We start from the raw sequence: 26405 nt of genomic DNA on the forward strand, positions 1-26405 counted from the left end.
CCATACTCTAGCCCCTGGCACTGGGTCCCATACTCAGACCTTGGAGGAAGGAGTGTGGCATGCAGGATGGCAGCCACTCCCCACAGCCATTACCCCATCCACCTGACCAGGCCCCAGCCTGTCTGGGCAGGTCCCAGCTGGAAGCCTGACCTGGCGGCTGGGCGCTGAGTCCCAGCCACTGTTTGTCTGAAGTCCTTGGAGGAGGGGAAGATAGGAAGATGAGGCTGAACTGCCGCAGGAGCCCAGGGGTCTCCTGTGACCAATGCACACACTCCCTGTGCCCATGGTTCAGGCTGCTCCCGCTGTTGCCACCACCAGCTGACACCCAAGGGGGACAGTGGCGAGTGAGGCAGCCCAGGGGGTATGGGGGAGTGGGAGCCAACCACATTCATACACGGGCACGTGAGCGCACACACACATACACACACACACTCACTCACTCACTCACGGCCAGAAGGTCTCTTGTAATAAACTTATTAAAACCAAGTTGCCTTCTGATAACCCTTAACCTGGCACTACACAGATAGCAATGTGGCTGACTTCATTTTTCTTCTTCCATTTAAAAAAGGCTATGTAGAAAAGAGGTCTATAAAATTGTGCAAAATACCCAGCATTAATAATAAACCCATTTCAAGTATTGCCAGCATGAGTATAAGCTGCCCATCCCCAGACCTGACTTGGGAGGAAGGTGAGGGGCCAGGCTGGGCCCCTGGAGAACCGTCCGTGGGCAGAGAGAGGGCCAGGCCCCCGCTTCCTAGCGTGCTGCCCAGGAATCATGCAGGAGCTGAGGTCTCAGGTGCCTGGCTCCGGTTTGGCTTCCTCTGACACAGGCTACCCCTGCCACCCCCAGCTCTGCCCTCTCTACCTGGAGCCCCAGCTCTAGTCTACTGGCCAACTCCATACAAAAACAAAAATGGAAGAAAGAACAATGGCTATCACAAAAAGAATGAAGGAGACCACAGACCAAAGCAGACCACAGAAGCATCCTCTCCAACAGCCTGCTGTCCAGAGCCGATTGCTCCTCGGTCCTGCTTCACCCCTTGGACCCCGGCCCAGCAGGGCCCAGCAGCTCTCCCACCTCGGAGGCATCACACTCAGTCCGCACCCTCACTCGCACGGGGCACGGCTCAGAGGCACGGCAGAGGCTTGGCGTGGTCCCCTGGGCGGCCTCAGGCGCCCTGGCCTCTCTCTCCTGTCACTCCTGCCACTGATCAGCTGGGGGAATTTGGCACCCAAGACCATGGGAACCTGGTTTAGGGAGCAGAGGGTACAGCCATGGCACAGTGTGGGGAAAGCCACGCAGGGTGGGAAATAAATACGAAAAGACTTAAAAAGTCTTTGGCGGCTCTGCTTCCCTTCGGGTGAAATGGGGAGGGTCCTGGCAGGTGTGGAGGGCGGCAGGTGAGTGCGGAGGGGCATACAGGCCAGCAGGTGGCAAGTACTGAGCCCGGCTCAGGGGTGGCCTCCTACCATGCTGGCATCAGGCTTGGCTCTGCAGGCTGGCTCGTCGCTTCTGATGGGCGAGGGCAACACGGTGTCAGACTGCACAAATCCCCTCCGGTCAATCAGGCTTTCAAAATACAAGGTGGGGGGACACATGAGGCCCTGCCTGACACCAGAGCTCCAGGCCAGGGGCTGGATGGCAGGGTCCTTCTCCCAGCCGAGGAAAGACCCAGCCCTAGAAAGGCTGAGGAAAGGGGAGCTGCGCTCCAGTTGGCGGCTCAAGACCCTTCCCTTCTGGAAGGGCCCTCTCTGTACTCTGTGGACACTTGGCTTTTGGCCACAGATTTTATCCACTATTAATTCAAACTGTCCAGCGTTCTGTCGGGCTCCCAGGCTGCAGGTAAGGGAAAGAGCAAGGATGAAAGGGCATTGGGAGATGGTGCAATTCCTACTGTCCTTTCCCCGGGGGCAGGATTGGAGAGAAGCATATTGGATATTGAGCAGGAGAAGGTGGGGATGGTGTTGGGAAGTCTTACCAGCCTCCCTCCCCCGCCCCCACAGTGCCCAATTTAACTCCGGAGCTGGACATCTAGCGCCCCCTGGTGTCAAGACAGAGGGGGCGCTTCCCAGCAGGGCTGAGCCACCAGGGCTCTCCTCTGCCAGGAGGAAGATGGAGGCCCCACCCAGTCCAGCCTTCAGCGCCAGAAAGGCAGCCTCACTCTAGCATGGACAATACATTAATTGTGGTTATCCCTGGGGAGTAGGATTACATGTGATATACAACACTCTTGTTAGTATTTTGTACTTCATTTTTTTCTACAATGATCGCACGGGATTACAAGTTAAAACTCTCTACAGAATTCCTTTATGTGACAAGTGTCCTGAGTGCACCCAGCAGGGGATGGTGGACAGAGGGCATCTGTGGTGTGGGGAGAGGTCTGCTGATTCCAGAACCTCTTTCAGAGGAATAGACTCACAGGGCCACCCCCCACTGGCCTGGCCAGGCCAGGCCCTATGACCTTTCCCCTGTGCCCCCTGGCTTACCTGGGAGGTAGGGGGCCGCAGAGCACAGCACAGCAGTTAGTGATAACACTTTTATGGCTGTAGGGATTGACAGAGGCCTCACCGCTCCTCTTGTTGGACCACGAGCCTTTGATCTGCAAGCAGGAAGGAGCTCTGGGTCAGGTACCTCCCTTCATTTCACTTGTTCTAGAGGCTGGGGAAGATCAGCAAATTCTGAAACCAATTCTGGCTAGTCTATTGCAGGGAACATGCCCTTAACCCAGGCCATTCAGTGAGGATGTGGGGGACTGCTGGATGTTGGGGGGCACCCAGAAGAGGAGGCGCTAACCAAGACAGAAGACAGAGCAGAGCCAAAGAGAAGCCTCCAAAGGAGACTTTGTGGGTGCATCCCTCCTTCTCTGTCCAGCCACCCAAGAGGGAGGACAGTGCAAGGGCACAGGGCTCAGGCTGACCTGGCCGTGAACTCTGGCTCTGCCACAGACTTGCTGCATGACCCTGGACAGATCACCACTTCTGAGTCTCAGTCCTCATTTGAAAAATAGGGAACTCTCTGGTAACACTGTTAGATGAGATCCTGCCCATCTCTAGCTCTGTGAAGCTGGCTATCAAAGGCCTTAAGGAGATTAGCAGTAAAGGATACTGGCTTGAGTTTAACCTAGAGTTTTCCAAACTTATTTGGCCATGACATCCCTTTTTGCTTAACCCCTAGTATGATCCTGCAGAAACAGCCCCCAAGGAAATCACCTTGGGAGAAGCTGGCTGACATCATTTCTGCTCTGTACCAATCACCCAGCATGTGATACCCTATTGGGCATGTTAAGTTTCGTTTCCCCGAAAGACAGGCTGAGGTCAAGAAATGTGTTTTCTGTTGGTCAATGGGCCTCTGAGCAGTATCAGATGGTGGCCCTGGAACAGATGCTCTCATTTGCTTTTTTGTTGTTTGGAAGGATGGTGGGGCAGGGGGGTGGGCGGTCAGGTCTGGCCCAGGGCTGGGCACACAGTGGGTGCTCAAACAATGCTTGTTGGTAGAGATCTACAAGGCAGCAGGTCAGGAGGTTGATGGAGCTTCACATTTCTGTCCTGGCCGGCCCCCTCAACAAGGATGCCTCAGAGAGCCCCAGGACATCCTGAGAACAGGCACATCGCTGCTGTCTACAAGGGCAGTGCGGTGGGCACAGCGAGCTTGTGAGTGCAACCCTGGCTCTGTCCCTTTCCAGCTGGGCGACTGGGGCAAGTCACTCAGCCATCATATGAAGAAAAAGCATCCTTGTTCCTTCTGCTTCAGAGCTGGCAAAAGGACCCGAAGAGATGACAGAAACTGAAAGAACTCTGGAAATGGTAATGCTCTGGCCAAATGGAATGACGGTTATGGTGTGAGTGTTGCTCTAGCGGGGCTGGGGAGAAGGCAACCTCGGGACCCCGGGAGCCAGCACCGAGGGGGCCTCGGAAGCCTGCACAGGGTCTCCCGGGGCCCAGCCCTGAACACTGGAAGGAGACGTCAGGTCACCTCACGTCTCCACCCGCATTTCCCTGGCAGTCTGAAAGTCCGGGCTGCACTGCGGCTGCTCCAGGCTCCCTCAGCCCTGCCTCCATCCTGGGATCGGGCCCAGGGATGAGGTGTTGCTCCAGCCTTACTCACGTCTTCATTAGTTGTCAGGTTGGAGGCGACGAGGTAAGTGTGAAACCCTGAGAGGCCCAGGATGGACCAGATGGAGAAGAAGCAGATCACCAACTCCAGCACGGTGAGCAGCGCAGTCAAGGAGGCACACGGACACTGGGGCCGGGAGCCTCCCTGTGCCTGGGAGCTGGCCTCGCCAGCCTCTCTCACCCATCCTTCCGTGGAGCCACTTCCCCAGAAAGGATCTAACTTTGTAAGCTTTCCGTGATCTCAGATCACCTCCTGGGCCCCAAGCAGGGTGTGGGAGCACCCCAAGGGCAGGACGAGCCCAGGGTGATGGATGGTAGAGGGAACTGAGGATTCCACACACCAGAACTGCGGACACGGCATGGTCCAGGGAGCTTGGTGTCTTAAGGAAGGACAGGGACTGTGGCCCTGAGAGCTCTCGGCCATCCCAGCTCCACAACAGCCCATTCAGAATCGGCTCCAGCCTGGGGCTGAACAGAAGCAGCTAGTAGACTGGATTCTAGAGCGTGAACATCAGCTCTAGTCCATTCCCCTGTTTACGGGATGAGGTGCGGGGACCCGCCCCAGTGAAGGGGCCTCGGGTCCCACCAGGGCTCCCCCTTGCCAACAAAGGATATCTCGCTGGTGTCTCCTTCAGAGTGGAGAGGAAGTTGCTTCCCTGAGAGCCTGGGGAGGAAGAGACAGGAGAGGGCACGGCTCAAGGGAGAGTGACCACAGTCCCTTGACCTGGCCAAGCTTGCTGGCCCGGGCCACCCGCTTGCCCCTGCCCGCACTCCCACCGTCATCCCCAACTCACGCAGCGTCAGGTGGGTGACCACGCAGGCGAAGATGAAGGCCGTCAGGAATGAGAGGGAAAGAATGAACGCATAGAAGAAGCGGTAGTTCCGTTTCCCCACACAGTTGCCCACCCAGGGGCAGTGATGGTCAAACCGTTCTGGAAGGGCCAGGGAGATGGGTTAGGGCCACCCTGGCCCACAACCGGCAGGGGTGTTAGAGGCCTCTCGCATCTCCACCCCTTCGCTCTCTCCACACGTGACTCTCGGTTCCTCGACACTCCCGGCCTCTGGTCCTTCACCTGCCAGTTCCCGTAATTCTTCCTTCTTGTCTCAGCTGCAAGGCCACTTCCTTGAGAAAGTCTCCCCCAACCCCAGACAAGGTGAGGCCCCTGTTATCTGCCTTGTTGCCACAGCATTTATCCTTTGCTGCACTTTGCCCACGTGTGTTTATATATTTATTTACAATTGGTGGGCTGGCCTGTAACCCCTATTCGATTGTGAGCTCCATGAGAGGGCCTGAGCTGCATCCCAGGGTCTGGCAGTGTCTGGTACAAGGAAGAGCCACAAAAAGTACTTGTCACCTGGCCTCCGACCCCAGCCCCATGCCAACAACCAATGACCCCTGTCCCTTGCTCTAGAATAGAGGACCAATGAGGGGCTGGGCCGCGACGTAACTTGTGGAGAACCGGCATCGGAGGCCTAGTCAGAGGGCTGAGCTCACACCAGTACTATGTCCCTGGGGGTGGGGTCACACCCAGACCAGTGAGGAAAGTCCCCTGTGGGAATGTGGGTCACAAGCCTGTCGCAGGCCTCACACCCAGGCCAGGGCCCTTCACGGTGGGGGGGTGGGACAGATTCTCAGGGATGAATGACGCCCACTGAGTCACCCACTTCACTTCCTGCTGTCTGGGTGTTCCCCACTGTTCTCTCGCTCAGGGAGTACTGAGCTAGCGTGATGAGCTCTCCGCCCTGGGGACCGGGCACAGTCAACGTGGCTCAGCTCGCCTGGGTCCTCTGCATAGCCTTTCCCTTACAACACCCTCCCAGGGGCGCACCCTGGGTCCCCATCAGAGCTGCCAGACCTCTGGAGAGCAGGGAAAGGGGACAAAACAGCCTCTGGCTCCCCAGCAACCACTGCAGCTGTGGGTCAGGAGCTTAGCTTCCAAGCCTGGCTGTCCTCTCCACCTCACCAGCTTAAACTCCTCTGTTCCCAGATTCTTGTCCCTCTAAATTCTGGGAATCAGGTCAAAGTCTTTCGGGATAGCTGGCCCTGGGCCACATATCTAGAATGTCATTGCTCTAGTCTCCGGCTCCTTGGAACCTGGACCTACTGAGGACCAGGCCAAGGCCTGGAAGAAGGGTTCAGGGCATCTCTGTCTGCCTCACACTTCAGAGCTGGGGGAAGGAATCCACTAATCCTGCGCTGAAGCCAAGGTACCACTGGTCACATTCGGAGCCCCCGCTCCACAGCCCCTCCTCAGTCACAGCAAATCTGGGTGAACCAGACTTCCTGCCCAGCCCTGGATACTTCAGACACCCCCCGGCCCCCATGAGCGACTCCCCTGTCTGCAAGGCTCCACCCCTCTCAGGGCTCCCACTTACCCACACAGTTGTCGCAGACACTGCAGTGTGAGGTCCGGGGCGGCCGAAACATCTTGCAGGTGAAGCAGTACTTCAGCTTCACCACCTGCCCATTGATCATCACCTCCCGGGTCCGAGGGGGTGGCCGGTACGTGGAACTGCCTGTGTTGTCTGAGACGGGGACGAGAGACAGATGGGGGATGGCCAAGCCCAGAGCCGGGAGCCGCAGCACGGGGGGAAGCCAGTGCTGCCTGGCCGGGACAAGAGAAGCTTTAGGGAAGCTGTTTCTGGGGAACAAACATTAGGGCAAAATCCCTAAGTGGGGGACAAATCTCAAGAGCTGCTGCCACCTACCGAAACTTGCTATGCGCCAAGCGCCGCGCTGAAGCTTCACACACCTGCTCGCGTGCCACTCTAAGGAGGGCTATCAGAAAGGGAGACCAGGGAAGCCTTCATGAGGTTTATCTGCATCTAAACAAGCCTGGATCTAAGTTCTGGTTTCCAGGAGGTTCAGGAGACAGAGGGACAGAGGACACAGTGAGAGTAAAGCTATGAAGAAACAATCAGATCCAGGATGTGGGACATCTACAAGACCACTGGCCTGCTCTCTAACAGAAGTCAATGTCATACTGTATATCAACTATAGTTCAATTAAAAAAAAATTTTTTTAAGTCGATGTCACTTACAAAAGGAGAAGGGAGATGGTTCTAAATTAAAAGAGATTTAAGAGATATAAACCAATACAATGCTTGGTCCTAGACTGGATCCTGTTGCCAAAAACAAAACACAGCAACAAAAGAGATTTGGAGGGTGATGGGGGACAAATGACTATAGATTAGAAATTTGGGAACTATTAATTTTCCTAGATGTGATAATGGAATTGTCATTATGAGGAGGCTATCCTTAAATCTTGGAGATACATATTGAAGTATTGATGGGTTAGGTGTCTATGATGTATATAATTTATTATGAAATGGCTTAATAAGAATTATGTGTGTGGGTGTGTGTATGACACAAATAACTAATCTAGACAGTGAATGTATAGGAATTTGTTGTATTAATTCTTCCAACTTTTCTGAATGTTAGAAATTTTTCATAATAAAAATTTTAAGAGAAAAAAGAAATACAGAGATATATGATATTCATGGATTGGCAGAGACTCAATATTAAAAAAGGATTTATTCTCCCTAAATTAATCTGTAGATTCAACAGAATCCCAGTCAGGATTTTTTTGGTGTGTGGAAATTGACAAACTCATTCTAAAATTCACATGGCAATCAAAGGGCCAAGAATAGCCAAGGCACTCTTGAAGAACAAAGCTAAAGGTCTTATACCACAGGACATCAACACTTATGATAAAGCCTTAGCACGTAAGACATCCTGGTTTGGGTACAAGGGTAGAAACGCTGACCAATGGAACAGAACAGAGACTCCAGATATGAACATGTACATGTTCGTGTGGTTCACGACAAAGGTAACATTGCAGTGCCAAGAGGGAGGATGGGGGCTTCCCTGGTGGTGCAGTGGTTGAGAATCCGCCTGCCAATGCAGGGGACACGGGTTTGAGCCCTGGTCCAGGAAGATCCCACATGCCGCGGAGCAACTAAGCCCGTGCGCCACAACTACTGAGCCTGCGCTCTAGAGCCCGCGAGCCACAACTACTGAAGCCCACGTGCCACAACTACTGAAGCCCGCGTGCCTAGAGCCCGCGCTCCGCAACAAGAGAAGACACCGCAATGAGAAGCCCACGCACCGCAATGAAGAGTAGCCCCCACTCGCCACAACTAGAGAAAAGCCCGCGCGCAGCAACAAAGACCCAAAGCAGCCATAAATAAATAAATTTACTTTAAAAAAAAAGGAAGGAAGATGGTCTCCTCCCAGTAAACAGTGCGGGGTCCACTGGATACACAAATGGGGGGAAAAAACATATCTGCGCCCCTGCCTCCCACTAAATACAAATTCAATTCCAGATGGACTGCAGCTCGCAATACGAACGTTCTGGATTAAAAAAAAAGGAAAAGAAAAACAGAGCAACCTCATGACTCTGGAGTAGACAAAGATTTCTTAAACAAGACACAAAGGGACTACTCATAAAAGAGCAATATGATAAACAGCATTTTATCAAAATTAAGAACTTCTGTTCATCTAAAGAGATCATCAAGAGAATGAAAAGATGACCTTCAGAGTTGTATTTGCAGTATGTTTATCTGACAAAGGACAAAGGATGCGTATCCAGAATATGTAAAGAATTCCTATGAGTCAGTAAGAAAAAGGCAGACAACTGAATTCGAACGTGGACAAAAGATTCAAACAGGCATTTCATAAAAGAAGGTGGTCAAATGGCCAACAGACACATGAAAAAGTGCTCATACCTGTTAAGTCATCGGGGAAATGGAAATTAAAACCACAATATATTACCAGCACATATGCACCAGAATGGCTAAAATTGAAAAAAAGAAACAAAAAACCACACACACACACACATCTCTCAAGTGTTGGCAGAAATGTAAAGCAGCTAGAAATCTCATATGACCACTCTGGACAACTGTTTTGCACTAACTACCAAAGCTCAGCACACGCAACCCAGCAATCCCACTCGTAGGTGTTTTCCCAGCAGAAATGCGCATGAACTGACGTGCACCAAAGACAAGTACAAGACTGTTCCAAAAACAATTCTCAAAATAGCCAAAATCTGGAACTACCCAAACACCCATCAATAGTAGAATGGATTAAAAAAAAAAGAAATTGCAGTATATTCATACAATGGCATTCTATACAGCAATGAGAATGAATGATCCTTAATTACACACGGCAATATGAATGAATCTCACAAACGTTGTGTAAAGTGAAAAATACCCATAGACGTAAGAGCACAAAATGTTCACAAACAGATAAAAGTAATCTATGGTGTTAAAAGTCAGGATCGTGGTTATCCTTGGGGGCGGGGGCTGACAGAGACCGGAAAGGGGCACAAGGGGGGCTCCTGGGACACCACTGTTTCTTGATCTGGGTGCTAATTACGTGTGTGTTCCAACCGTGAACCCTCAACAAACAGAACACTTACGAGTTGTACACTTTTAGCAAGCCTGTTATAGTTCAGTAAAAATCTGAGAAAAAGGAAAAAGGAAGTAACTTGTCCGACGTCACAAGGTGGGTAGGCTGGCAGAGCAGGAAGCTGAACTTAGATCTGCCATGTGCAAAACCCACAATTCTACCCACAGAGCCTCTTGGTCCCCCAGGCCACGGAAGACCAGCGTTCCCCAGAACAGTGGCTTCTCCCCAGACAGAATCCCGAGAGTCACACAGGGCTGCCTGGGATCCCCAGCCCTCGGCTATGTTCCCAGACATCATTTCCACTGGATTGAGTCCCAGATAACATCTCCAGTTTGGCCACTTGCCCCCGACGATTACTTACTGAGTGCCTAGCGTGTGCCAGGCACTATTCTAGGCACTTGGCATGCATCAGTGAAGCGGATTCTGTCTCACGTTCCTAGCTCCCAGAGACTTTTGCTAGGCTGTTTCACCACCACTTTGATGGTAGCACGTTTAAAATGGAACTAAGCATCTAAGCATCTCTTCCTTAGCAATGGCAGCACGGTCAAGGCAGGGGGTTTGAGGCCAATGGACAGACTCTGAAACCTGGTTTTGCCACTGACTGTGTGCGAGGTTGCAGTCCAACGAACTTTTCTGAGCCTCAGTTTTCTCATCTGTAAAATGTGTATAACAGGTAGAATGGGACACGAGTCCTAGCTCCACCTTTTACCAGCTGGGTTTCTCTTGATGATGCCATTTGCTAGATGTGTGACAAGGCAAATCATTTAACCTCTCTGTGCCTGTTTCCTCGATCACCGAAATGGGGATAAGAAGAGTACTCACCTCATAAAGATGCTGTGAGGATTAAATGAGTTAATACGTGTGAAGTGGCACAAAGTGAATGCTTAGGAAGTGTGCACTGTTACTGCCAGCTCACAGAACTACTGAGAGAAAGAAGGGAAAGGGAACAGGTCACTGCGTGCCACTGTATGCTGAGCACGTGGCGTATAGTCTCCTCTTCAGTCCTGATAACACCCCAGGAGGTAAAGTGATTGTCATCATCTCCAGGTTACAGTTAAGGAGCCTTTTCAGTGAGGCTAGTGACTCGTTCAAGGCCACACAGTGGCCGAATCAGGACGTGAACCCAAGCTCCCAAGGCTTGGGCTTGAGGTCTTCTTGTAAATTTTGAAGTGTCATGAGTGTTATTTTTCCCTGTCTAGTTCCTTATTTCTGCGGATGGCACAACCCAAGGGCCGAAAGGAACCTCAAAGAGCATATAACACAGCCCCTGGCACACAGCAGATAGCTGATAAACGTCCCTTCACTGACTGCCTCTGTTCTAACTCCTTCAGTTTACAAATGAGAAGAGAGGGCCAGAGAGGTCAGGGGATTTGTCCGAGGTCACGCAGCCAGTAAGTGGCAGAGGCAGGGGAACCCAGTTTGAAGGCTCCTCGCAGACTCTTCCTTCTCCCTCATCCATGCCTGGCCAGTTGCTAGGTCTGGTCAGGTTTTTCCTTCATCACCTGTCACTCTCTCCACTCCCAACACCCTAACCCAGGCCAGGCCCGTATCACCAAACAGCTTCCCCAGAAGACTACCTGCTCCCAGACCCTCTGCCTTTCCACCCGCCTTGTACACACTGTCACATTCCTCTAAATAACCCCTCATGAGTCACTTCCCAGCTCAAAAACCCTTCACCGGCCTCCCCTAAAAAACAGGATAAAGGCAAACTTCTTGTCCTGATGTTAGGACCCTCCACAGTTGGGCTCAACCTCCATTCCCAGCTTTTCTCCCACTACTCTGCCCCAGCTTCCTGCCCCTGTTCCTGAGCCCAGCCTCCCTTCTCTCTGCACACCAGGACTCACCGGGCCTTGTCAGCAGCCTCCCTGACCACAGGAGCCTCGGGGCTGTCGGACCTCACACACAGCACAGAACACACTCTCTGCTCCATGCCGAGCTGGGACAGGACTGCTGTGTGTGTACACTGTCTCTCCAACTGGACCCTACACTGCTTGAGGGCAAGAACAGTGGGATAAACAGGCAGTCCTGGGCCTATCAGCTACAAGGCAGCAGGCAAAGAGGAGAGATACAAGCAGGCCTGGAGTTCGAATACTGACTCTTGAGACTTCCCTGGTGGCGCTGTGGTTAAGAATCCGCCTGCCAATGAAGGGGACATGGGTTCGAGCCCTGGTCCAGGAAGATCCCACACGCCGCGGAGCAACTAAGCCCGTGCGCCACAACTACTGAGGCTGCACTCTAGAGCCTGTGAGCTACAACTACTGAGCCCACAAGCCACAACTACTGAAGTCCGCGTGCCTACAGTCCGTGCTCCGCAACAACAGAAGCCACCGCAATGAGAAGCCTGTGCACCGCAACGAAGAGTAGCCCCTGCTCGCTGCAACTAGAGAAAGCCCACGCGCAGCAAGGAAGACCCAACGCAGCCAAAAATAAATAAATGATTTTTTTTTTAAAGTGGAACTTAATTGAACAAGAAAAAAAGAAAAGAAATAGTACACGTAAGGGAACTAACACTTGGTGAGTACTTACTAGTAGCTGTTTTCATGAGGGGCAGCAAGGCACAGGCTCTGGAGTCTGAAACACTGGGTTCGAATCCTGGTTTTGCTACCCACTTGCTAATTCAGGAAGTCTCTTCACCTCTCTGAGCCTCAGTTTCCTCATCCATAAAATGGAGACAAGACCATCTCACTCTCACAGAGCTGTGGTGAGGGCTGAGTGAGAGGCTGCAAGGCACAGTGCTGGGTTCACAGGAGCCTTAGTCCTGACAAACGGCTCAGGCTGTAACACCCCAGTGTGCAGAACCCCCCAGCTCTTCCCAAAGCTGTTGATGCTACTCCAAACCCAACCTCTAATCCTGCCCCTCGGGCCCTAGGTCCCAACCTCTAATCCTGCCCCTCGGGCCCTAGGTCCCAACCTCTAATGCCTGCCCCTGCCCACTGTGGTCTCCCGGCTTGGATACAAGCTTTGGAGCCAGACAGACACATGGGTGTGAATCTTGGCCCAGTCACTTACTAGCTGTGTGATGTGTGTCAAGTTGGATAACTTCTCTGTGCCCTCATCTGCTAAGCGAATAAAATGGGACATAATCAAATCTACCTCCTAGTGCTGTTAGGAGGGTCAGGCAAGAATTCATCAAGTGGGTTTAGCAAAGTGCCTAGTACCCGGCAAGAGCTTAATAAATATTAGCCATTAGTATTACTGTTGTCTCTACGAAACACTATATTCCAACAACTGATCTGTAAAAGAGACTTGAGAACACAACCCATCAGTGAGCAAAGGACAGCCACAGACCCTCTTCCAGACTAAGAGAAAAGTTACTGGAACCCTCACTGGATTCCCAGAGGCCCTCCCAGGGCAGAGGGTGCCCATGCCTCTCCCCCAAGGCAGGGAGAGAACTCCTACCAGTATGTTCTGGCCCCTGGCAGCCAGGCCTCCTCCTCTCTAGAACCCTGAGAAAGAGGAAGTGAGGCTCTGCACACCCAGCTTCCTCGGGCTGCCAGGAGCTGGAGGTAAAGAAGAGGAAAAAGGACCCAGTGCAAGGGTGCCAGCCAGACTCAGCAACGTCACCAACTGCAGGGCCCTGGATGAGATGGGTCAAAGCAGGCTGTGCAGGGATGCTGCTTCAGGGCTGAGCCCCGCACGGGGTAGGGGAAGACAAGCAGGTGTCCCACTGCTTTTTCTCAGGCCAGACAGTGCTGACCAATAACTGCCCTGGTCTCGGCCTCAGAACCCTCCTCAACCCGCTCCTCCCAGCAGCCATTACCAGCGGTAGCTTGTTAGTGCCCAGAGCAAGACCACTTGCCATTCCTGACCACAAGTCTCAAGCCTCTTAAGTTTCAGTAGAGCAAAACCATTTTCAAAGTGCACTGACATTCCCCATCTCACTCGGACAAAAAACCTGGGCTGGGCAACGACGGGACATGTGCCTGCGTTTTACAGACTTCACGCCAACAGTACAAGGTGGGGTTGAAATTAGAACCCTTGTCCTCCAGGGCATTCATTTGTCCATTCTTTCAGACACTAGCATCTATGACGTCAAGATATTGTACAAGGCCCGGGGTGGCGGGTGAGGGAAGTAGTGGGTAAGTACACAGAAATGAGTCGAGTGCGGTTGCTTGGTTACTCAGTTCAGAAAATACTCGTTGGAGAAACGAATGAAGGAGTGGTAATAAGAAATGCTCTCCCTGCCCTCCAGAGCTCTTTCTGGTTCAGGCTCTTCCCCAAGAAGTAAAAAGCACCTCCGGGTGGGAAACTAGAGCCCCCAGGGACGTGGTAACGAGGGGGCGGCTCCTTCTCGCTGAATGGCTGGGAGAAGGAAATGAATCTCCCACGCCTTCCTCTTGACCAGGGGGCCTGCTTTGGGTATCTTCACCCCAACTCCAGCCCCGAAGAGGCGCAGCCGGGCCCCGAACGGCTGGGACTGTGACTGAAACCCAGGGCTGGCGGGGAGGCCCCTGCGGCTGCATGAGCTAGCGAGGAGGCGTTAGTGAGGGGAGGCCGGGGACCTCTACCTGCCCTGCTGGGCCCCAGCGCTGCCCTTCTGGTGTTCCCACCTGTGGAGGAATCAGCTGCAGGGCTGCAGTTGCCCAGCTTCCAGGCTTGAGGTCAGCCTCAGTGGCCAGGCTGTGAATACTGGGTCACTGTGACCCCCACCAGACCATGTCTGTTCATTCGGGAGGTTTATGGAGCCCCTGCCGCACACAGGCTTCCTGGCAGGCCTGGGGGTACAGGAAGGGCTCGGCCTGGGGGCAGAGTGCGCAGGAGAGGTGGATAATTAGAGTCGGCACAGGAGGCACAGTGAGTCAAGTGTGGTGGCTCTGGGGCCAGCGTGGCCTCATTGAGAAACTCGGCCTGGCCACTTGTTAGCCTGTGGTTTTGAGGAAGTTGCTCCACCTCTCTGAGCCTCAGTTTCTTCACTGGGTAATAACAGTGTCAACCCTGTAAGACGATGATGCCAATGAGAGACGTAAGGGTGTAACCCACAGCTGGCCAATGAATGGTGTTACCGGTGTCTGTACTCAACCCACCTTGAGAAGACAGAGTGGAATATGTCGGGAGCGGGCAAGAGGCAGCATTCAAGAAAGCAACGAGATGAAGCAGCGCTGCAGCTGGGTGGGAGAGACTGAGACCTTGGGCTCATGGGGGCCGGAGGCGGGGGCACGGTAGCAGAGGGGGCCCCGTGGGTCAAGGCATCCACATGCAGTGTGGCTGGGGCACCAGGGAGTGGAGTGAGACGACGAGGGAAGGGTGGGCGCCGGGGAGTGGAGTGAGACGACGAGGGAAAGGTGGGCCGGAGCCTCCTTCATCCTGCAGGCGAGTGCGCCTCCGAGGATGAGCTTTCAGGAGGGTGGGAAATGGGTTGTTTCCTGGCCATGACACTAAGCAGCCCTGAATCACATGATGAGAAAGTCACTCCCTTTTCAATTCTCTTTCGAGTCTCGACTCCATCCAGGGGAAAGTGTCAACTTTTAACATCGAATACCTGTGACCCTCACAGGCCTCAAGGTGACTGCTTTCCACAGGCGATGTAACCACCAAGAATTCTGTAACATTGTCATGCTTTTGTTCTTATGATTATCTTCTATTTAGAGCAAGTGGCTTCTGCTAACAGGGCTGATATAAATTTTCCTTGTGAAAATCGTTTAAAAGCAAGCCATGTAAAGGAAAATACTAAAGAAAGGAGGGTACAAGGGGAGACGCAGAAGCGCAAAAATCACCGAGGTTGTACTCCAATGGCCGATCCTCAGGAAACGCTGCTGAGGGTAGTAGGGTGTCACCCAAATCCTGAGCTAGGGAGGGCCAGGTCACATCTGGACCTCGGAGAGACAACTATGACCGAAGGGAGAGAGGACAGGGCCTGGTCAGCAGAGTCCCGAGCCGATCCAGGTGGAAAATGAGGTGTGTCTGCCCGGGGCAGTGGGCTTCAGAAGGAGCAGAGGGGAGACATTCTGGGGGCAGACAGGATGCAGTTTGTGACCTGCTGTGTGGTGACGGAGGGAGAGGCGGCTTCTGTGTCTGTCGTGTGAGCTGTAACCGTGGCTAGGTGAGTGTCTGTCACTCAGATTCAGGTGTTCCTATGACTTCCCATCAGACCAGGAGCTTCTTGGGGGCAATGTTGCCGCCTCCTCCTACCTCTTTTCCAACTGCCCAGAGCCCACGGGGGAGTCTAGCTGCACGGCTCACCAGCTGACAAGTCAGGAGCTCAGGCCAGGGTGGCCAACCAGCCCTTTTGCCTGCAACTCTGGGGTTCCCCAAGATATGAGGCTTTCAGTGCTAAAACAGGGACAGTTCTGGGCAAACTGTGAAGCGCTGGCCACCCCAGCTGGGACGGTCCTCGCACGGTGGGAGCCCTAGAACCAGATCCCATGGGGCTGGAGCTGCTGGCCTATGGGGCCAAAATGAGAAGGTCACACTGTCTGCACGGGCCCGGGCCCCAGTAACCAGCACACGTTTATATGGACAGCACCACCCACCTCAGAGCCGGCCCCCGACCTTCTCGAAAACGCTCGGTGACTTTACTCCTTTTTAAGAAGGTATGTTTCACCCTGATTAGAAGCCTCCAGTTCAAGTTTAGATTCAAAGACCCCAAAGATGCCATTTTCCAGGCTTGGGAACTGTTCTCACGGGGATGTTTCTGACCCTGACACTCAGGGGCCCTCAAGACTGACTCCACGCATCCTCCAGGTTCTCTGAAGCACTCCTGTGTCCAGCCAACATGGCCTGCTCAGCTCCCACGCCTGCCCCCCTCCGTCCCACTCTGTCCTCCCCTCTTCCTGGTCCATTTGCATGGGGGGCTCCCTTCACACACCTTCCTGTGCTTGAACTCCACCCCAACTTTATGGTTTGGCTCCGGGCACCTCTCCAGGAAGCCTCCACATGACCTCCAGGCAGAAGACACCCTGGTTTCTTCAATCCTCTTCCCAAGCCTCCTCTAACCTGTGGCGGCCAGTCAGGCCTTCCACCTTGGACTGGGCTAAGCTGGAAACCACCAGAGGGAGGGTTCACATCAGATTCATATCCCCTCCCCTCCAACCTCCCTGCCTCCTCTCCCTGCAGTCAGGAGTCGGCATACAGAATTAACACATAAACGAGCAAACCTATCAAGTCTGGTTAGGAGAAATTCCAACTGTCTCTCCACCAGTCACCAGGGGACAGCAAGGAGCGCCTCTGTAGAGGCTGGTCCATTCAGCCAACATCGCTGAGCCCTCCACGTGGCGGACAAGGTGAACAAGACACTTACCACCCAGGAAAGTCCGCTGGGTTTGCCTGACAATTCTGTAATGACCACCATGCAGCCCAGGGTCATGGTGGAAGGACAAGGTGCTCTGGGAAGGTGTCCCAAAGGTGTAGCCCACCTGGGGTCACAGAGGCTTCCCAGTCAATTGAACTGAGACCTCAGAAAAAAGAGCGTGTGGCCACGGAAGACTGGGATGTCTCCCTGCCGCCATCTCAGAAGAGAAAGCAGACAGCTTGGGGGTCAAGGCTCTGTCTCTGCGCCCCCGATCCCGGCCATGGGATCCCCTGCCTCAGCACAGCCGGGCTGTTGCGAGGATTTGTGGGGATAATGGCTGGGGAGCACCCAGCACAGTCAAGCTCTCCCCAGACACAGGGGATTACTGTTGTCAGTATGACCCAAACGGCTCACAGGAGGCCAGAGGACTCCAGGCAGCCAGACCTCTGAGCCTGGGCTGAGCGGGACAATAATCCTGCCTCACGATTAGCCCCGACCTGGAGAGAGGAGAAACAGGGCTGCCCCGAGCCTCCCCTGCTGCCAGCGGCCGGCCGCTGGGTCAGACCGCAGGAAACTGAAGCAGCAGAGACCAGGAGGCTGGGTGGCGAGTGGCCCAGGGGTGTGAGGGGGAAGGAAGCTGGATGCAGGCAGAGGAAGACGACAACCGAGGGCGTGGCTGAAGACAGGCCGGGGCAGAGGAGAGAGACAAAGAACGGACAAGCGTGGGAGAACATCCTCTCCCCTCCCGCCCGCCCCCCTGAGCTGCTCCAGACCATCGGTGGGGTGACTTCCAGGACGGATGCAGCAGGGCTCTGCCACTCACAGGCTGCCAGGGCTCTTCAGAGGCAGCTGGGTATTTATTTAAGTCTGTTTGAAAGCCACCCTGTTGGGGAAGGAGCCAACCACAGACCGGAAACCCCTGAGGTGTGCGAATCCCCACGTCACTTCTCAGCAGGAGGGGGCTGAGGCAGAGCAGGCTGAGATGAAGGCCGTGGCCGCGGCGCCCGGCCGCCCAGGGCACCCGCTCAGCACTCAGGGGGGCACCAAGGGCCACCTGGGCGCTGGGAACACAGGCCCCTCCCGGCCACGCCGCCCTTCCTGCCGCTTCTCAAACACACCAGTCCGGTCGCCGCTCCCGGCTTTTGCTTTTACTACGTCCAGAACGCACATTACTGGCTCATCTCAAGTGCCACCTTCTCCAAAGGGCTCCCCCTGACCGACTCGTCTGGACCAGCCCACTCCCCACACCACCGTGCTCTCCCCCAGACACCCACGCAGCTCAACTCCTCATCTCTGCAGGTCTTTGTGTCTTTGCTCGGATGTCACCTCCTTCACAAGGCCTTCCCCACCCCCCTGTTTTCCCCCTATTTAAAATTGTACACCCTCCCCCAGCTCTCACCCTCCTTCCCCCAGCTTCCCTCTTCTCTGTGTCACAGACTAGATATTTAATTGTTAACTGTCTTTCCCCTCCCACCGGAATGTCAGCTCCAAGAAGACAGGGATTATCGTCAGATTTGTTCACTGCTGTATCTAGAAAAGTGCCTGGCACATAGTAGGGGCTCAATAAATGTTTGATGAGTGAATGAATAAGTGTGTTTAAGAGCAGGGACTCTGGTCAGAGTGCCCGGGGTCTCATCCGCGCTCTTCCACTGACTGTGTGACCTTCGACCATTTACTTAACCTCTCTGAGACTCAATTTAATTAATCAGTAAAAGGAGAATAACAACAGTACCTGTCTCACAGGATTGCTGGGGGATTAAATATGATCATGCATATAAAGAGGTGAACACAGTGCCTGGGCTCCAGTGAGCACCCAGTACCGTGTGGCTCTCAACACCGGCCCTCACGTGGTAGCGTTTCTCGCTTATTTGCTCATGTGCTTATCCTCTGCTTCCTCCACTCTAGCATCGGCTCCAGCTTGCCCTGCTCACCACGGTACCCCCAGTGCCTAGCACAGTGTGGGAAGAGAAAATCAGGCCTCCTCTCAAATCAAGAAATGTGGAGCTGGGAGACACAGCCAGAGCTGGAGTAGGAGCCTCACCGATCTGTTTCTCCAGGGCTGCTGCCTCACAGACGGTGGCCCGGGGCAGGATTCCGGGGTCGGTGAAACTTGTCTGTAGCAGGCAGCTCATGACGAAGAAAAACAGGATGGCAGCAATGATGGGGATGGCGAGGGTCAGCTGGCGGGCCAAGAAGGGACAGCTAGAAAAAGAGAGGGAGAGAGAGATGAGCAGACACTCCAAGGGCTGCCTGGGCCTCAGGGCTACGGCACCAGGCAGGCACTGTCATCCCATCAAACACCACCACGGTCCTGAACAGAGGCAGATGTATGGTCCCTGGATGAGTGCAGCCCCGCACCCGTCCGTGCCTAGAGCAGACATCACTAATTGATCCTTGTACTTTCTCCCGGAGCCCCTGGCAGATGTGATCAACAGATCCCAGCACTCAACCCCTGCACTTGGCTGCAGCCTCAGATTCCTTCTAAACACAGAGCTTCAGGCAGCCACTACCAATGAACTGGATTGTCACTTGAGATGAATCATCCAGGACAGTGTGCACTCATTTATTCGGTCTCTCCACAAATATTTACTGAGGTCTTCTCTGTGTTAAAGGCAATGACTTCAACAAGCAGCAGGGATAACGGCAGTGAATAAGACAAGAGGCCCCCTGCTCCCTCAATGAGGCTTATGGCCTAGTGAGGAAAACAGACATGTAAACAGAGAACTGCCACGCAGGGCTTGGCATGTTATAATGGGGAAGGGGAAATAGTAGAACAGTTAGGAGACTGGATGAAGGAGAGACTTCCTAAGCTAGACCCTGAATGAGTAGGGCCAGCCAGGTAAAGGGTGTAGGGGGAAGAGCATGGTCCAGCCACTGCCACTGTCACCCAAGGGCTGGCATCCGGAGTCAGTTCTATCAGGCCCCCTGACCCTAGTGGGCTCCAACAGCCTGTGCACGGGTCTGACGTTGAGGCCCGCCCATACTATTAACCACCATCCTATGTGGCCTTCCCTCCCAGAGCCAGAGTGGCACCTGATGGGGTGAGGAACTGCTATTTGGGGATGACTGACCGCTGGGAGGCCTGAATCAGCCAACGTCCCAGGAGCTGGCACAGTCGCAGGAGCAAACCCGTGGGCATCTACATGCTGTTTCTGGAGCCTCCATTGTTGGAGGCTTTGGCCTCCAGAGAGGCCCTTCCCTTGAGGAGCAGAGACTGCCAACACCAAGGGCTCCAAGTGGGCCACGTTCTGCTCCAAACATCTCAGCGGTCCCCAGGTCTGAGCCTCAAACAGTGCTGTGCCCTCTGTGTCACCCACATGACAATTCAACCAGTTCATGTACAACCAGACTTCTTGGGAGATGGAGAAGATTTGCAGAGCCCTCAGGAACACCAAGTCCTGGCCCCTGGTTTTACAGACGGGACTCCAAAGCCCACAGCCAGATCCAAGGTCACCCAGCCAGGCGATGGTAGGATTGGGGTCTCCAAGCCCCCAGCAAATGCTCTGTCCATTTCATTCAACAAATAAACGTATTTGCTATATTGTATTGCAATGTATTTACTGTATTGAGTGCCTACTACATACCAGGCCCTGTTCTAGGCACTGTGAATACAACAGTGAGAATAAACACCTGTTCTCATGGAGAGAGACAGGCAAGAAGCTAACCAGAAGCATAAGTGTAGTATGTCAGATAGTGGCGAGTGTTTTGAAGAATAAGTCAGGGCAGAGGGGACAGGAGGGAGGGGGCCAGTTTCCTATATTACAGGCATGGTCAGGGAAGGACAGGAGAAAGTGAGGGAGTGGGCCAGGAAGCTATCTAAAGGAAGGATATTCCAAACCATGCAAAGGCCCTGAGGTCGGAGTATGCAAGGAGGCCAATGTGCCTGGGAGGGAATGCACAGGGGACAGTGGGAGGAGATGGGGACAGAGAGGAAGCCACCACGAGGGCTCTGGCCCTTATCCAGAGAGGCAGGGAATATTCAGGGAATATTCAGATCTGAGCAGCACTCTGGCTGCTGTGTGGGGATGGGAAGCAGGGCAGAAGCTGGGAGGCCTGTGCAAGAATGCACCAAATCATACATTAGAGAAAATCATTCACAGCAAGAAAGGCCCTAGAGCCACGCTTACCTCTCCCCAGAGCCTTGGGAGAGTGTGAGCACCTCTCGCCCTCCAGGCCCTCGCCAACAGCGTTCCCATACGCCAGGTCCCTCCTGAGGTTCCACCCCAGTCCAGGCCCAGGCGAGCTCTCAGCCCAAACCCAAACCCTCCTGCCAACACCACCAGCCCAAGTGAGGAGAAGCAGCAACAAAGACGAGATGATTCACAAGCTCTTCCTGGAACCCAGAAGTCCTCGCTTCCTCCCTCTCTGGGGACAAATCTGTCACCAGTGAAGACATCCCCTCAGCCCAGAGGTTCTGAATGGACCAAATCCCACACTGCAGGGTCACAGGGGCCGGCCCTGCCAAGCACCACTTCCTCCTGCCTCAGCTGCATCCCTGGCTGGGAGGATCTGGTGGAGCCTGAGGGATGCTGGAAAAGGAACTTCCAAAACACCCACGTGGGCCGGCCCAGCGGGGTGGATCTGAAACTCAGCCAAGGGCCATGCTGGATCTGGGGGTTCCCCAGAGTTTCTGCTTGTTAATTATTCTGGAACTTTTTATCCACCCTGAGTCAGAAAGGAAAGGGTGAAAGGGAGAAGCTAATTGGTAGGAAGCCCTCACCTTGCTTCAAGGGGAAACCCAAGGTTGCAGATACATGATCTGGCAGCTGGAAGGGGTATCTGGGGGCCAGTGTCTTGGTGGAAGCCTTATCAAGGCCCTTGGGAAGGACTTTTTGGTGATGACAAGTAACAGCAGCAGCCAGCTTTAAACGCTTATCACCAGCTAAAAGCTTATGTGCATGGATTCCTGCCACCCTCGTGACAACCTGGGGAGGGGGCACTAGTATACACCGCATTTTATAGATGAGGAAACTGGGGTTCTGAGTAGTGAAGTGGTTGCCCCGAAGTCACACACTTGGTGCGTGGTGGAGCTGAGACGTGAACCAGCTCTGCTGGCTGCAGAGATGGAGTTCTGAACCACCTGTAAAATTGAGTAAGACCACAAAGGATGGGTAGAACCAGGAGGGAAAGGTGGGGCTCATGCAGCATGAGTAGGGGTGCGTTTGTGTGTATGTGTGAGTGTGTGTGAAAGGAATCAGGAAGCAGGTGGCTCAAGCTAGAGATCAATGGTAGAGTGGAAAACTTCTGATACAAATATGTGACCCTGGTAAAGTGACAGGCATCCCTTCCTCCATCCATGAAATGGTGAACGCTGTGTGGGCCAATCCTGAGTCACTGGGGATACGAAGAGGTCAAAAAGCCATGGGGGACCTGTCACACGAAAATCCTCTCGACTCTTGAAAAATAACAAGGCACTGCAACTGTCCCTGCCGTGGAACAGGCCAGAAGGTACTCTGGAGTGTTGGGAAGGGAAAGAAAGCCAGGAGGTCAGGAGGTGGGGGGCAGGGGCCTGGGACATGTCTGGGGGGACCAGAGGAGGAGGAGGGAAGGACAGGAAGCTCTGGAGAAACTAAGGAAGGTGCTGGAGAGAAAAGGGGAGGTCTGAGAGGCCCAAAGATATTTGAAGGCCTAGGGTAAGAACGACTGAAGGGAAAGCAAGGGGGGAGGGTCTGAGAGTAGAGAGATGACTAGGGGACCCTAGAGGGGCCCTGGAGGGAACAGGGAAGATGGCCGGGAAATCTGAGGTGGTATATAGCCAAAGGACAAGGAAGAAATTCAGAAGTTGTCTGGAAAGGATATAAAGAAAAGATGCCTCAAGGAGTCAGAAAGAAGCTGGGAACAAGAGATGGTCCAGGGGATAGGTGAGGAGAGGGGAATCTATCTAAGGAGCTGGGGAGGCCTGGGGCAGATTCTGAGAGGGCAGAGAGGATAGGGGTCTTGGAGGGACATGGGAGGGCAGTGATCCTGGCAGAGGTTGGCAAAGGCAGGGTGCCAGGGAAGGATGGGGGTGCTAGGGAGGGGCCAGAGGGGATGGGATGGCTGGCAGGGATGGAGGGGACCAGCTTAGATGGTGATCCCAATTGTCACGGAAGGATGGCGAGTCTGGGAGGGGACCAGAAAGGACAGGTGGGAGATAAGCAAGGAGACTGGAGAGGCCTGAGGGCAGATTCTGAAAGGCGCCAAGGAGAAGCTGGGAAGGGAGGGTGCCTGGCAGGTGCTGGGAAAGGTGGAGGGCCCAGGACGGGGTGCCCATCAGGGGACCAGAGGGGCTGGAGTGTCCATCAAGGGCTGGGGAAGGTGGGGTGAGCGGCAGGCGGCAAAGGGGATCGGAGGGTATGGGGCGCCTCAGGGGGCGGGGACGCCGCCGAACTCACTCGAAGACGAAGAAGAGGACGGTGGTGGTGAGGATGAGCAGCAGCGTGAGGGCGAAGACGCCGCCGTGGCCGGATAGCATAAGGCGGCCGCCGCAGTAGAAGCGGTTGCGGCCCGGGAACACCTCCCACTTGCGCCGCGGGCGGCGGCCGATGCTCTCGCTGCCGCTGCCGCTGCTGCTCCAGCGCGGCGCGGCGGCGGGCGGCGGGGGCCCGGGGCCCGGGCCGGGGGGCGCGGCGGGGCCGGGGCGGCGCGCCCCGGGGGAGGCGGGCGGCGGGGCGGCCCCGGGGCTGATCTGCTGGTATTCGCAGTCCTTCATGCGGTCGGCCGCAGACCTCGGCTCTGCACCCCGCGGGGCGGCCGGGCCGCACCAGGACCGAGGTGGAGCGGAGAAGCTGCTAGCGGTGGCTGCGGCGGCGGCGGCGGGGGCGGGGGCGCGCGGCGCTCGCTCGCAGGGGCGGCCCCATCGCCGCCCCGCCCCGCCCCGCGCGGCCTCCCGCCGCAGCGCCCCCTCCGCCTGGGTCTGGGATGGCGCTCGGGCCCCGCGGCCGGGTCCTGACCCGCTGCAGGGCCCCAACCAATCCACTGCCGCCCCGATCCCTGCTGCACAATGACGGGGCAGCAGAGGCGCGCTCCAGGACTCTTTCTGTTCTTTTGCAATCAAACCATTTGTTGGGCGTCCGCTGTATTCCAGGCGCCGTGCCGAGCGCCGAGATTCGAGAGGTGGATTTCGTGAACTACTTCTGGCAATCTGTATTTCCAGGGCCAGGCTTCACCCATCTCTGATGACCTACCTACTGGACAGGCATTTTGCGGGGCCAGCACGGGTGGGGATGGGGATACAATCTGCTTTGAAAGCCAGGGGCCTATTAATTACTGTGTTGAAGTTCAAAGTGTCCAAGGGGTATGTGTGGCACATCCTGTCCTCCCTCATCCAGCTCTGTGACCTGCACCCAGACCCAGGTTTCCTATCACCTAATGCAAGGTTGATGCCACAGGGCCCCAGTGTTTTTTTGTTTGTTTTTTAATTTATTTTATTTATTTTTGGCTGTGTTGGGTCTTCTTTGCTGCGCGTGGGCTTTTTCTGGTTGCAGCGAGCGGGGGCTACTCTTTGTTGCGGTGCGCGGGCCTCTCATTGCGGTGGCTTCTCTTGTTGCGGAGCATGGGCTCTAGGTGCACCGACTTCAGTAGTTGTGGCTCGCGGGCTCTAGGCGCGCTGGCTCAGTAGTTGTGGCACACGGGCTTAGTTGCTCCACAGCATGTGGGATCTTCCCAGACCAGGGATCGAACCTGTGTCCCCTGCATTGGCAGGTGGATTCTTAAAAACTGAGCCACCACGGAAGCTCCAGCCCCAGGGTTTTTCAGGAATTCTGGGTGTATTATTTTTCTGTTGCTGTGTAACAAATTACCACAAATTTAGTGACTTAAAACAACACACGTTATATCTCACAGGTTCTAGGTCAGGAGCACTGGGACTGCTTAGCTGAGCCCTTTGCTTAGTCTCAGAAGGCTGCAATCAAGATGTCAGCAAGGCTGCATGCTCATCTGGGGACTCAACTGGGGAAGAAAATACCTGCAAACCCACTCAGGTTTTGTGGGCAGAACTTATTTCCTTGTGACTGTCTGACTGAGGGCCTGGCTGTCACCCAGAGGCCTCCCTGAGGTTTCAGAGGCCACCTGCAGTTCCTTGAGGTTACCACAGTTCCTTGCCACGTGGGCTTCTACAACATGGCCTCTTACTTCATCAAGCCCACAAGGAGAATCTCTAGCCCCAGTCTGCTAATACAGAGTTTTACATAACGTAACATATATGTAATGGGAGTGGCAGCCCAATACCTTCACCATATTTTATAGGTTAGAAGCAAATCACAGGTCCCACTTGAACTCAAGAGGATCACACAAAAGTGTGAATACCAGCAGGCAGGAATCACTGAGGCTCACCTTAGGGTCTGTCCACCACACTGGGGTTACTGGAAAACCTAAGGAAAAGTATAGGAAAAGAGAGAGCTGGAGACTAGGATAGGAGAGAGTAAGAAAAGAAGTCAGAATACACGATGCAGAGGGGTAGAAAGACAGCAACAATGACCTCAAGGTTCTGTAATTTTTACACATGACAAAGGCCACAGAACCATGCCCTTGGTGCCAAAGATTCTGGATTTGATGAGCCCCACCTTGGAATGAACCATATTGTGGACTTCCTCCCCTCTTGCTCTTTGGCTGTGGAACAAATCCACAAAACTGGACATACTGGTTCAAATACAGATTCCTGTCCCACCTCAACTGGATCTTCTTGCAACCCTAATTCTTGCTCCTTGTCACTTTACAGAAACCAAAACTATCCTGCTTGACTGTTAGCTACCCTCCTCTCGACCTCATAATTTCTATTTGTATCAATCCTTTCCTCTCATCTTAAAGATGTGGGCCTCATTCTGTCCATGGCCAACCCTCCACTCATGTCCTATCTCTCTTCCTGTTCTCTGAGACTACAAATGCATCTCAATTCTCCTCTATCAATTAAAATGCAAAACTAAACTAAAAAACCAACAACAGAAACTGCTTTCCGTATTTGGCTACCTCCTCACTCTAGCTTCAGGTTTATCATTTTCTCTCTCATTAGCCACTCGTATTAAAAAGTAGCTACCACTTCCCTGTCACTTAATCATTTCTTAACTTTTTACAACTCCCCTAAGAATTCTATCTTAAATGTCACTAGTGACCTATTTAGTGTGGCATACACTACCCATTCTCACCAAAACCCACAGTTCCCAGCCTCTCTTACAGAGAGGTACTGAATCCTGGCTAATGGAATATGAGTGGAAGTGACAGACTGTCCCATAAAACTCTCAAGTGCTGATCTCCGCTCTCCTTTCCATCTGCTGGCAGAATGGAGGAGACTCTGAGAACCTAGAAGAGAGTCAAACCACATGTCTCCATTCCAAGTTTTAGGGTCCCACTTCTTCTCAATCACAGGAAAGGTTTAGTCAGACTGAATTCAACTGATGAAATTCTACAACATGCACCATATTTTTGTTTTATTTGTAGCAAATAAGGCTGGTGGCTACAAGAAATAAGAGATTCTTTTATGGCTATCATGGAAGCTCTGTGACTCTCTGACCATGTCTTGAGCCGAGAGTTTAAAGACCTAAGCTTGGGACTTCTGTGGCAGCCCAGTGGTTAAGGTTTCGCCTTCCAGTGCAAGGGGTGTGGGTTTGATCCCTGGTCAGGGAGCTAAGATCCCACATGCCTCGCAGCCAAAAAAAACCCAAAACATAAAACAGAAGCA

The 26405-nt window shown here is 53.8% G+C and overlaps 1 protein-coding gene across 1 annotated transcript; it reads right to left on the reverse strand.

Annotated features, from left to right (window-relative positions):
* Positions 1-1452: 1452 nt before the first annotated feature.
* ZDHHC18 (zDHHC palmitoyltransferase 18) lies at positions 1453-23441 on the reverse strand (the record flags this gene model as incomplete). Its single annotated transcript, XM_082832297.1, has 8 exons — positions 1453-1570; positions 2488-2600; positions 4106-4208; positions 4729-4777; positions 4908-5045; positions 6490-6639; positions 18792-18952; positions 23125-23441. The coding sequence occupies 8 exons, from the start codon at positions 23439-23441 to the stop codon at positions 1453-1455; spliced, it is 1149 nt and encodes a 382-aa protein (XP_082688423.1).
* Between the last annotated feature and the right edge of the window lie 2964 nt (positions 23442-26405).

Source organism: Leucopleurus acutus (genome assembly GCF_964270905.1).
Source record: "Leucopleurus acutus genome assembly, chromosome: 2".
NCBI classification, from domain to species: domain Eukaryota; kingdom Metazoa; phylum Chordata; class Mammalia; order Artiodactyla; family Delphinidae; genus Leucopleurus; species Leucopleurus acutus.